Genomic DNA, 13456 nt, shown 5'->3' with positions numbered 1-13456 from the left:
AGAGAGAGAGGCGTAAACTTAAAGAAAAAAACCTTAATTTTATAATTATATTCCAAAACATTTTCCTTAAGTACCCACTGTTGAATTGCATCTATTTAAGTTTAAGCCTTGAATTTTCGCTTTTGTTTTTTTTATTTTTTAGAATGATAAAACTTTATATAGCATGGACGAACACTACCTTTCTGGGAGACATCCTGCCTCTGAAAATGGCCGCAGCTGTCAATATCTTGCCCTGCTTAGGGTCCAGGTGGCACATACTATAATTCGGGTCGAACATGTTCTGCACTAGCGAAGGGACAGAAATTTTGTAATAAGGCTTGGATCCTCTAGACATGAGTGGAACTAAGGAAGGTGTGAAGAAGGATAGCCGTGGGAATGGCACCATATTGGTCATTATTTTCCTAAGATCTGTATTCAGTTGTCCTGGAAATCTGAAATAATAGTTGTACTATTGATTAATTTGGAAAATACTGAAAAACAAAATACATCTATTATTTGAAATTAATTATCTTAATATATTTTATCTAATGAGAAATATCATAAATATGTATATAAGTAAAAGTATGTCGAAACCATATTTATGATATATGTATATATAGTTGACCGTAAACATTTATATATAAAAAGATGGTCAGGGTTGCGGTCAAAAAAAGAACAAATAGCTTATAACTATTTTAATGTCCGACGTTTCGCCCCACTTTGGTGGGCTTCATCAGAGCTAAAAAGATCCCAAAAAAAACTGAGAATATTACAACAATAAGGTAATTTAAGCTAGGATAAATATTATGTATATTGCATAATATTTATCCTAGCTTAAACTACCTTATTGTATCTTATTGTTGTAATATTCTCAATCTTTTTAGCTCTGCAAACGTCGGACATTAAAATAGTTATAAACTATTTGTTATTTTTTTTACCGCAACCCTGACCATCTTCTTATATATAAATTTTTACGGTCTACTACATACACATACTATATACATATATCATAAATATGGTTTAGACATACTTTTACAAATATTCAATACATTATGGTAATATGTTTTTCAAACCTAAAACAAGCCGTTATTCCTGCCATCACACTGCATATGAGATGATTGACATCCCTTATTGACGGAAAAGAGATTTTTAGGTTTTTCAAACAGATGTCGTTCATGGCTTCATTATCCATGCAGATTGCTTCACTAGCAGACTCCATTAAAATATTTACACCCAGGACACAGTTATAAGGCTCGACAACCACAGTGGATGCCTAAAACACGTTACAAAATCGAAGTAGATAGAATTATGGTAAGCGGAATTGAAGTAAATAGAATTCTACTCATTTTACTATGAGTAGAAGTAGCCAAAATAATTGAAGGTTGCAATGTCCTTTTATAAACGACACGTGTTTCAAATTTTTCTTTCCATTTAATAAATAAGCACCGGATCTTATAAATTAATGCCATGAACTCGGTGCAGGATAGTGGCGGTGTCATTACATTATATAACAAATATGAAGCTGCATCCTATCACAATCCTAGAAGAATGTTGCGTTCAGTTCTTGATAAAGTAGTACTGTTTACATCAGGGCTTGCTCGTGCCTTACCTCAGGTACCCTGATTAAACTAGTGTAGAAAAATGGTTACATTAAGAGCGATTTTGTCTATTGCCGAATATGCCAATATTTTCTTTAAAACATTCAATTATTAATCCCTGGAGGAGCAAATTGTGTTAGTATATTAGTCGAATTATATTTCGTGATATGAGACAGAGCTTTATTTGGGTCTCATATGAATATAAGGGAATTTCTTAGCCGCGGTTACTTCTAAAGGTCTCTCAATAAAAAGGTTACTTCTTCCTCAGAGGCTGGTCAACTAGTCTTCGAATATGCCATGGTGGTAGGGGCAGTCAAGTTTCCTGCATGCCGCAAGAGATAATCAAGGCGGCTTAACAGTTGAGGCGTGTTTTTGGTGTATGCGGATAAGTGTGGCATGAAGCGAAAAATGAGACCCCTGACCACGACTTTATACAAAACCAAAAAAAAAGTCGGATTGTGTAAATGCAAAAAGTACTATTAGTAAACAGTACAAAATTGATGCTTAAATGTGACGTGATGTCTGTAAATAACCGCCATGATGACATAGAAAATAAATTTTATTCCACAGCCGAATTGAAACTGGGTATGAAAGTTCGAAGCAGAGTGTCCCATTCACTGATCACTATATTTAAAAAATATTATACACTTAAGAATAACAATGGTTAAGATAACTCACCGTTACCGAGGGTATTACAGAATACGTGCTAACTATGCGGTCTGGATACTCTTCATAGAGCTTCTGTAAAATAAGTGATCCAAACCCTGAACCTGTTCCTCCGCCTAGGCTCTGACTTACCTGAAATCCCTGAAATAAAAGGACTAGAGTGTGTTAATTAGTATTATTCATCTAGATTTATTTATTTTCCTTTAAATAATATCAATTGTATTTTTAGGATATATGTAATTAATAAAAGGGCTTTAGCAACTTATCTAATCAATATGGTTTCAAATACCTGAAGACAATCCGCTGCCTCGCAATGCCGGCGTATGAGGTCTAGGCAGGGCTGAAGTTCTTGCTGCCCATCAGTGTAATAACCTTTGGCCCAGTTGTTGCCCGTGCCCTTGCCTGTTGCCAATATGTTGTTCGAATTAATCAGGTGGCCGTATGGGCCAGACTGTACCGTGCTAGAGACCCCTTGGTCCAAATCCAAGCAGGCACACCGAGGGGAGTAATGTTTTTCTGACAGAAAAATATGAGATTGGTACTTATCAATTTACATTCAAAACTGTCTATTTTAAAACAATAAAGCAATAACATATTATTCTATTGGTATTAATTGGGTAATCGATAAGGAATAAAGCTAAAAAATGTGGGTAATTTCCTTTCAGGTACAATACCGTCCAGAGCACTTGTGGGTTCTAATCTGCCTATTATTATAATATTATTACTGCATATTAACTGGCTCACGATTGTCGACTTCTGCTCGATCAAGAGATCAACGAATGGAGGTCCTACAAGTTTATAGTGAAAAGTTATAACCCAGGACTGGCCTAGGCGGTATAATAAACACCTAAGCAACAAAATGTTACTGGAAACAGAAAATCTCTACACTATATTTTTTATGAAATGAATATATATATGAATATAATTTATTTTTCATTTTGTTGTGGATTTCTTTTATCATTACAAATATATAAATTAAGACTAGTTCTTAATTTAACTAGAATAACTAAAAAAATTAGTATGCTTTTTTGAAGTATGAAGGCTGTACCAAAATTTGATCATACTCCAGCAGATTATAACAAAAGTTTTAAAACTAGTTAAAAATTTAAGTTTTTCATCTTTAATAAATATCGAGGATTCCATCCAAACTATAAACAATAAATGATAAACAAAAGTTTTAGCATTTTATCTACCAATTTTCATCAAATTTTATGATTTATTGTTACATATACTTCTGCCTTCCTCATAGTAGACATCGATCCTCTGAATCTGGAGATTGTTGACACCCCTCCAAGTCCCATCTGGTTCTATCCCGTGTTCATCTGATATGAGTTCCCAGAACTGAAACATTAATCCTTTGTGAAATATACAACTAAAGTTAAATTAAAACTTATCCTATCTTGTCGTGTTAAGTAGATAAACTCTAATACAATACCATGGTTATAACTCACCTTTGTGCCAATTGCATTACCGCAATTCCCTATTTGTACGACAATAATTTCCCTCATGTTCTCTTTTCCATTTAAATTTTTTTTTAATGTGTCTATGAATTATGATTTTTATAATTTTTTTTTAATAATTCAAAATTTAAGTTTTACTACTCATTTTTAATTATTTGATTTAGAACAGCATGAAAATTAATTCAACAATAGAACTAATCAATCTGTTTTATAATTCTAATGAATATAGGTATTTTACTATAACAATAAATAAAGTATCATTGTATATTGTATATGCCAAACCTGTCAGTCCCCATTATCGATAAAGCATATAATTGAAGAATGCTCATCATTTCGTCAAGTCTTCGAAAATAAGACTCAGCAGAATTCATAGACAAATTAATAAAATTTCTGAAAGAAACTCAACTTTATACTAAAATATAATCCACCAATATCAACCAGTGTAAAAAGGAAATAGTCTACATACAACTATCAAATGTCAAAGACAAGAAGATAAATAAAGTAAAAATGGTGTCGCCCTGAATAAAAATCTAATCTAATCTAAATCATTGTATATTGTTTTTATTTCTTACTAATACGTCGTGGAGTGAAGTGATTCCATTCACAGGCTCCTTCCTCACATTGGGTCACAATGTAGTTAAATGCACTTTAACCGATTTATTAATCCTAAGACTGATGTTAAGTATTTGTTTTTTGTAAGGAAAAGTAATACTAAGATTTCCATCCAAGGCACTGTCCAACATTAGCAAGCACGCCTATGGATGATTAAAAAAATACTTATAATATCCTATTAAAAAAATACAACTCAGAAGATAAACAAGGCAATAGCCAAACTTTCACACAACTTCCACTTTTCACTCGCTTTAGGCATGTTGTAATAAATTACTTTAATCAAAACTTAGAAGTAAACAATAACATGAAGTTTTGGAAGGATGTATAAAATAAGTTGCTCAGAAAATCAGCTAGGAGCTCTTATGCAGTTGACCTTTGACATGACTTGAAATTGGGCTGCTCACAATCCTATACTTATAACATTTAACTTGGTAAAACATTTTACATTTAACAAAACATCTTGAATACCTCTATTGTTCAGCTTTCAGAGAAAAAGCTACAGATCAATAAAAAAAATCGACAGAGTCATGCAGGAAGGTTCACGCTCATAATTTTAGTGAAGAGGTTAGAGAACATGGCGTTCTTTTGTGCCATCATTTGCATCACCAACTGTGACACGTCTGAGACCAGCAATTGGTGGAGTGGTTCGGAATCCTTTCCGCGATTGAATCTCCGTCGGTTTGTGGACTGGTAGTGGAGCGCAGTATGTCTGAGTAGGGTGTATCCCCCCTAACTATCCAGGCGGTCCTCCTTTGAGTTGTGGTAAGCCTGGAGTCTTCTTCTGTTCCGATCGCTTATTTTTCAGGGCTTCAGCTTGTTCCAGCAAGGTTACTCTTGTTTCACATTGTCTGAACGAAGCCAGGTGGTCTTGGAAACTGTTGGGACATTTAGGTGGACTGGTCCGAGGACAACCATTGATGTGATTGTCTTTTCCGCAACGTGCGCATCGCAGCACATAACCGCAGTAGTTCTTTATGTGGCCGTACTGCTGGCATCTGAAGCACTATGGTGGGCCACCCTCTTTTTTAGGTATGTATTTAGCGTGAATATACAGTTGCTGACGTCGCGAACTTTCTTCACATCTTCAATGATTACCCTTGACGGTACTGTGATGACAATAGGAGTAAGGGGGGTCTTTTTGCCCTCTGCATCTGTGTGTAGAAGTCTTCGGACGTCACTGGCGCCCAATGGCCTGAATGCTTCTCTCACATTTAGTGTGGGTGTGTCGACAGTGATATGGTGTGACAGACCGTGCTTCAGCGGTACATTGCCCTGATCTTTGTGTGTAGGTGATGTTTAATAACAAGGATTTTTAGGCCCGAGACAACACATTGTCTCTCATTGAGTGTGTGGGTGTATATGTGAATACCTTCTCTTGTGGGCTTCAACAAGTAATCATTTATTTTTAATTTATCTAAAAAGGTACGAGCTTCCTTTAATGTGTGATAGGGAGCTAGTACGACAGGTAGAAACCAGCCCCGGTTTGGTTTCACTCTTTGATTGGTTCACTCTATGTATCATTGATAGTCTGCCAGGACCTAAATCCCAAATTTTTAAGTAGTTTTAATTTTTTTTATTTAAAAAATTAACCATCATTTATGGTGAGTAATAATCAACAACGCATAAATATGAAATATAATAGAATTTCATAAGGTGGAAATTAATGATTTCGTGAAATGATATCAGTGAAATTTTACTTCTACTTTCCTACATATAAAATAAGGAGTACTGTCATCCTGAATATTTACGAAATAGCTCTTTGTAAAAGTATAAGAGAAGTAAGTCAGATATAAGTAGAGTACTAAGGGAAAGTTGTATGATACGCTCATCACACCAAATATTTTTATTGTATTTTCACAGTTTTTTCTACCTTATGAAGGCCTGTTAAAGTGTGATATTGTTTTTTAATATCTGCCAATCGAACTGGAGGAAAAAAGGTCTTGAACTTCAAATTCTCACTACCGCACATCTATGATTCCATATACCGTTTATCATTCATTCTCAATACCACCGTCATTGTTAGTCACTTAACGTCCGATCTTAGTAAGGGGTTCCGAGGTGGCAATGATAGTGAATGTGAAAGCTATGGGAGCCAATATGATAATGTGACCTAGGTTTTTCTATGGCAATGTTTGGATAAGATTGACGTTTGGTAGTATTATTAACTATCTGCGAATGCGCGATGCACTTACACGACAGATACCTGTAAGGAGGAACCTATGCTTAACTCCAATCAGTTCAAGCCGTCGTATAATTGGTTTATTGAATTCGGATTGGTTATGTCACCGTGGATTCGGTTGTATTAACCTTTTTTCGAAAATAATAGTATTCTGTCTAAGATCAAAGGGTATGTCCATTACACTAACAAAGTGGGGTTTGGAATCCAAAAACGTAATTAAAGCTGCATTTTGAAAGTCAAAATTTTCTTTATGATTCCACGAAGCCACTCGAAAAATTGATAATTTTTTTAAATACTTCCCGGCTGGACCTGCCCCACTAAAACCCCCAGCGAGCGACGTTCCTTTTGAAATATTTATTTAAAACGGGAATAGAAGACTTAAGATAGTTAAATCAAGCAATATTTAAAAAGTGCCTGAAATTGGAAAACGCCGTTCACTCATTTGAAATTTAGGTTCAGAAAATTAATTTTTATTTTTTTAATTACCATTATATTAAGTATGGGATATTAGTAGATTGATTAGATAAAATTCAATACAAATTTCGAAACATTTTATCTGAGTGACGTTAAATCTTACAACTCCCTCTAGACTCAAACCTTGAATTATGTTAATTTTGGATCTTGTCCATAAACTCTTATATGCTTTAAGACGTTTAAAGCATCTTAAATGACTGTTGGGGTGTTCGAAAGCGATTATATATTGTAATAAAACAATTGGAGAAAAAACATTTATTTTTTTAATTTTGTTATTCTACACACTTTGGATTTGTACATCGATGTAAATATATCGATGTTATTCTTAGTAACACCAAAATAACCTTTAATTTGACTGGTTGTATTTTGACAACAGCCATGGGAAAATTATCTATAACGGGTTATAGTTCATTAATTATGATTGTGGAAGATCTAAGGGTTGAAAGTTGGTATATTTAACATGCAATGATTTTTAATACTGGAAGTTTGTTATTTAAAAATAGCAATGATGGAAAATCCTTTCTTTTTCGATGAAATGGGACCATTAACACCCTCCACGTCAAGTGATATTGTTAAGTTGAAAATCTCATATTCTGATATTGCAGAGAAGCTTATTAAAGATAAGTTGTGGCTTACAGCTTTAGAGCTCCATGCTGAACTCGTTGAGGCAGGGAAAGAAGTCCCAAAACTTAAAGAGTTTTTCTCAAACCCCAATAATTTTGAAAATCAGACTCGTTCTGACCTGGCTCCAACAATTGGTGAGGTAATGTTCTTTTGTCAATTTGGCTAGATGCTGACATATTGTGAAAATGTATGCTTGTTTTAGCAAGGTCTTCAAGTCAAGCAACTCTTGACTCTTTGGACTTCACCAGATTCTCAGAGGATGGGGAAAGAGTTAATGATGAAAGGATAGCAGTTTTAGAATTTGAGTTGCGAAAGGCCAAAGATACAATTAATGCCCTGAGAGCAAATTTAACTGTGGCAACTGGTGAGCATTAAAAGAATTTTTGCACTGTGCTCAAAATAATTAATTTTTTCATGATCTCCCTTTCAATAATTTGATATTGTATTGAGTTGTAATTAAAATGATAAAATTTAAATATCAAGAAATACAATAATTATTAATTCAGAAATGTTGTTTTATGCATTGCTGTAAAGAATAATTTCTTTGAGGATAATGTAATTAGCAATTCGCATCTTTTAAATACTTTAATTTCTTCAAATTTTTCATAATTTTGTTTTTATTCTTAATCTGTTAATTATGTTTTGTTTGTTATAGGAGAAGGCAGAAGTTGTGCTCAGTTTGAGAAAGGAGATGTTATTAAACCCCATGAATCAAGAGCTCTTAATTTCTTGATTAATGAATATTTATTATTACATGGGTACAAATTGACTGCAATCACTTTTGCAGATGAAAATGAAGACCAAGTAATTATAAGAATCTAATTTTTAGCATCTGCAGTGATTAATCTACAATATGACAACTGATTTTATGAATTTTTTCTTATTTCAATTTTAGTATGCATAAATACTTGTTTTTCACCTTAGCTGTTGTTGTCACCTACTTTACTGTCAGTTATAATCCTGAGACACTAATATCACAATTCTTCCATAGAATCTATTTTTTAATAAAAGGAATTCTCAATAAAATAATAATAATAAAACTCAAATAGTAATAACTATTTAATATAGTTATTAATATTTGAATTTTATTTGACCGCACCTGGATCATATTCCATTTATTAATACACACAGTTAATCAGCGATCTTTCAGAATCTATTTTTTATATAACTTTCATAATAATAAAAGTTATTTCTTACTTGTGGTTAGACTAGGAACTTATTTTTTATTTTGCTACTTTCTATTCTGTGCTATGGCTCAAAAATTTTATATTAGTATTCAAGAGCATATCGAGGATCAAATCTAGGGGAAGAGAGCAAGCCATAGTGTTTCAGGTTCAGCCTGAAAAGGAAAAATAGAAAAATATATATAGTTAGAGCAATGCTTTATTAGTTATTACAATTATTTTCTTGAAAACAAATTTTTTTGTTAAATTAATTTTTTTTTTACTTTAGGGGGATAGATGCTCCCTTCTGCACCTCGCTGGGTACACCCATTTGAGTATTTATCCTGATTTCCTTTGACTTACACTAATTGATGACATCTAGTTACCCCATTTAAAAAACTTTCTTCATATGTTTTTGACCCCCCCTTTTTTGGTTGCGAAATTGAATAAGCACAGATAACCTAGTGTTTTAATTTATCTTCTTGTTGAAGATGTAAGGAATACCTTACTTTTTCTTGATATTTAGGTTTGCATGTAAAGACATTCAAATTTTATTTTATACTGAAAATTGACAAGATACCTTTAATGAAAACACTGATAATATAAAGTATGAAAGATTTCCACGATACAATTGTTTTTTTTTCAGATGACATTACTGTATACTGGATATCCTGAGACCATAGCTTGACCATAAGGGTTTTTGAATTGTTATCACCATATATTTTTAGTATACAAACGGTGTAAGAAAGGAATAGGGTCTTTCAATTTGGAAAAAATATAGGAAATTTTGTTGAAGAAGAGTTGAGGACAGGAGGGAATAAGTATTCCTCCTGTCCTTAACTCTTCTCAACCCACTCTACCACTTTTTCAGTACAGGTCGCTTCCGTATATCCCCATTCTTTCTGATAAAATTCAAAAATCCTTAAGATCCACTATTCCCACCCTATGTCTTAGCTTGAAGTCCCACAACAAAATTTCCTATCTTTTTTCCAAATTGAAAGACCCTATTCCTTTCTTACACCGTTCCAATGTAGTTTACCGGATACCCTGTTCAACCCCATGTTGCAATTCCTTCTATATCGGCGAAACTAAAAACCAACTTAAGAACTGCATTTCCTAGCACAAAACTTCCATCAACTCCTATAATCCACTTGCATCTAAATTATCAGAACACGCATTGAAACTAAATCGTACTTTTAATTTAATTTTCCACTTATATTTTTTCTTTTTTTGTAACTATGTCAAGTGTTTGTATCTTTTTTAGCCCTGACAAAGCCCTGCAACATGGGGCGAAACGTTGGCTCAATAAAAATGGTATAATCATTTACTATTTGAGTTTTTTTGACCGCACCCGGACCATATTCCATTCATATAGAAAATACATTTCACTTATCTGCTTTAATAGGTGTTTTCAACTATTTGATTCCCATTAGCTAAAAATATCTTTTCAAAAGAAGAATTGTGTGGATCAGGGTTATGTGATCAGTGGTCATTAGGTCTCTTTCATATGTTTACTTAAATTTGTAATAAATTAGATAATTTATTATATACATGTATTTATGGATTTAAACTGATGATTTTTCCTAGGATTTTGAAGATTGGGACGATGTTGGGCTGGACATGCCGAAACCCTCTGAACTGTTACATGTTTATAGGGCTGGGATTAGACAAACCGAATCTGTCACAAACTCAGTTGGTGTTCAGACTGACCATGTAGGTATATTATATTTTCATTAAATATGAATATATATCTTGAATATGTATTAAACAGATAATAAACAAAACTGATCCTCTTTACCATAGTTTTATAGTATGAATAAGTTATAACGAACTGCCGGTTACTGTCAAATTTTGTACGTTATAAGCAGTGTTCACTATAAGCAATCATTCCTCTATTTTGAGAATTTTCACAAACTAAATGAAGATGATTAACCAACTCAACTAGCACTTTTAAGTGTAAACAATTTAAAACTATTCTTCTTCATAAAATGATGGGCAAAGCATTGTTATTCGTTAACAAGATCAAGCTGAACATCACATATATGTATTCTAAGATTGAAAAGGTCGAAAAAAGTGAAAATTCCTTGAGTTTCATGCTGGCTATTTGTGTTTAAACTCAGTTCCGTTTCACTATAAATGATAAATAACAGCTCAAAGTTTCTTGAGATGGACGAATGAAAAAATAATTTTATTCTGGGAAAAATATTCCCTAAGAATAAATACATGGTTCACACATTAAGATTAAATGTCTGGTACACATTTAAAAAGTTTCAGTATACTTGTTGAAATTACATAAAAACCTTAGATTATGTTATAATTTATAATAGTTGTCAATAATGCCTATATACATTGCTCTCAATGACGCGGAGGTTTGGTTATGTAGTAGGTGAAGGAATAGATGCTGTTTAAAGGAAAGAATGAATGAGGATTGGTGAATAGAGGTAGGAATACAATTTCAGAAGGAGGTTGCACATATGACAAAGGATTTGCTAAAGGAGGTGGTTCTGTGAGAGGGTATATATTAATCGATCGGTTAGTTTCTGGTGTTCAATGAATGGATGGATGATAGATGAACATAGAGTGAGGAAATGAAGGATATAGATAGGTTTTTTAATTTTAAAGACTTGGAATAGGAAAACACCAAGGAGGTATTCGAGAGGTTGGATAGAGCCACTTCAACTCGTTATACCCACGAGAGACATGAGAGCACTTGGGAAACCCAAAGATAAATCTTACAAAGTGATTCTGGAGTCTCTTCAGTCTGATCTCTAGACCAGCAGGTAGCTCTCCGTGGACCAAGGAACCGTAGTTAAAGGGGGGGGGGAATGAGTGAAGATACTAGGAGCTGACGGGTATTCTGAGGAATCACAGAATCTTAGGAATTGTTTAAGTACAGTAATGGATTTGCGTGTGATCTGGGAAATATGATTATTCCATGAGAGGTGTTGGTTTATGTTGACTCCAAGGTTTTTTATTGTGGAGTTGAAGTGAATCCATTAGTTGTTAAGGAAAAATAATGGAGGGAATAATGGAGGCGCTTGAAATCAATAAGACTGGCCTTAGTTTTCCAGCATTCATTTTCAAATCTTTGTTTAATGCCCATTTATTAATACTATTTATCTCTTCTTGTATCTTTTGGATGGCCTCAAGCACCTCGGAGGGATGATTTGGAAATCATCAATATCACAATATTAGTATTGAGAGTGATGAACAGAATCAGGGAAATCCTTAATGTAAATGGAGAAAAGGGTTGGTGAAAGTGAGGACCCCTGAGGACTACCTTGTGTCAGAAGAAGGGGAGAGGAAGGAGATTTGTTTAGAATGAGCACTGTTTGGGAACGATGGGGCAAGAAGGAGAGGAACCACTTCAGGGCACTGTTTGAAATGGAAAGGTTTTAAGGTTCAGAGAGTAGAATCTTATGGCCAACTGTGTTAAACACTTCCAAAAATAAAATAAAAACTAGTGTTGAATTTTGCTGATTGTCTATGGAGGATTGGAGGTTGTGGGAAATTTTCAATAAAGCGGATTGTGTAGAATGTTGAGAGCAAAAACTGGATTGGAAAGGATTGAGGGGAGTTTTTGTTCGAGAAAATAATCAAGCTGGAAGTGGACTAATCTTTCAAGTGGCTTGGACAAATTAGTTAGAATGGATATTGGCCAGAAGTCGGAAAATGAATAAGGAGAAAGTACTTTGTTCAATGTAATGTGTTTATTATAAATAGTTGTACATTGTATAAAAACTATACATTTTATATATGAAATTTTGTACATTACAATGAGTTGTTTCTCATGACTGTTGTCGTTACAAGTATACTGTGTATGCTCTATACAGTTCTGGACAGTTACAAGTGGTTGTTGGAACAGATCTATAATAAAATCCTTATGTACTTTTATCAGTTCTACATGTTATCTTAAAATTAAAATTATTTTATTACTTTCCCTAGGAAAGATCTTATACTTTGAAATAAATTTTCTCGTTGAACTGTTAGAACTTAAATAATTTGGTATTGATGTTTATAAGTGTAATGTTCTGCATTGATGGAGAATATCCTTGTCTGCATTTTGGAAAAGTTAAATACAATTCATAATTTCTTAATAATTTGAAAATTGTACTAAAATACATATACTGCTTAGACTAATGGACATTTTAATAATTCATAAAGATTTTTATTAATTGCAGATCGAAGATGTTTTTGCCCCCAAAATTTTAGAAAATATCTCTCACCAGGAGAAGACTGTGGAACATAGTGTTGATGAAATCAGGTAATAATATTTTAGTCTCATCGCACATTCTTGAAAAATTTGAAATTTGTAATAACTAAATTTAAGATTTTATGGAGAACTGTTTGTAGTAATTACATTTAATCTAAAATTTTATGCTTATAAACAAATAAATTGTTCATTTATAACAATAATTCCTCTAAGTTTGTGGAAAATGAACTACAATCTGGGATATTATGATTAGTTAGATCTGCTGTTGCTGCCATGAGCAAATTTGTCCTCTCCTCCATAATTTAAAGGAATACAATATTTGACAATTAGAAATGAGTTCTCTCATGTAGAATTTTAAATTTAGAATTAGTATAACTGAACAATGAAAAGTTGTTTCCAAGTCTACATTATAGTTGTACTTTTTCAAATCAAAAAGTACTATATACAAATATTTGAATATTTGTTTACAGTATGTAAATTGTGTGTAT

The 13456-nt window shown here is 33.2% G+C and overlaps 2 protein-coding genes across 3 annotated transcripts in view; one reads left to right on the top strand and one right to left on the bottom strand.

The window, feature by feature from the left end:
* Positions 1 to 3871, bottom strand: part of LOC106682780 (tubulin beta-2 chain) — a 14105-nt gene extending 10234 nt beyond the window's left edge. Inside the window, exons 1-6 of one of the 2 annotated variants that reach the window (XM_014423825.2) lie at positions 3695 to 3871; positions 3476 to 3584; positions 2533 to 2759; positions 2256 to 2384; positions 1053 to 1252; positions 179 to 431 (exon numbers count right to left, since the gene is read on the bottom strand). In XM_014423825.2, coding sequence (XP_014279311.1) covers positions 179 to 431; positions 1053 to 1252; positions 2256 to 2384; positions 2533 to 2759; positions 3476 to 3584; positions 3695 to 3751 — 975 coding nt within the window. In that variant the 5' untranslated portion in view covers positions 3752 to 3871. Of the gene's footprint in view, positions 1 to 178; positions 432 to 1052; positions 1253 to 2255; positions 2385 to 2532; positions 2760 to 3436; positions 3585 to 3694 lie in introns of those variants that run through there. The other variant, XM_014423826.2, reaches the window with a different exon arrangement.
* A 3435-nt stretch (positions 3872 to 7306) lies between these two features.
* The window catches only part of LOC106682799 (RAB11-binding protein RELCH homolog), a gene marked incomplete in the record, with an annotated part of 34398 nt that continues 28248 nt past the window's right edge, over positions 7307 to 13456 (top strand). Inside the window, 5 exon segments of the mRNA XM_014423857.3 lie at positions 7307 to 7726; positions 7795 to 7956; positions 8248 to 8396; positions 10343 to 10468; positions 12937 to 13019. Coding sequence (XP_014279343.3) covers positions 7474 to 7726; positions 7795 to 7956; positions 8248 to 8396; positions 10343 to 10468; positions 12937 to 13019 — 773 coding nt within the window.

The sequence above is a fragment of the Halyomorpha halys genome, unplaced genomic scaffold, assembly GCF_000696795.3.
Source record: "Halyomorpha halys isolate HHAL.00 unplaced genomic scaffold, Hhal_1.1 Scaffold441.1, whole genome shotgun sequence".
In the NCBI taxonomy this organism is placed as follows: domain Eukaryota; kingdom Metazoa; phylum Arthropoda; class Insecta; order Hemiptera; family Pentatomidae; genus Halyomorpha; species Halyomorpha halys.
The sequence above is the reverse complement of the archived record's forward strand: the minus strand, read 5'-3'. Positions and strand labels throughout refer to the sequence as shown.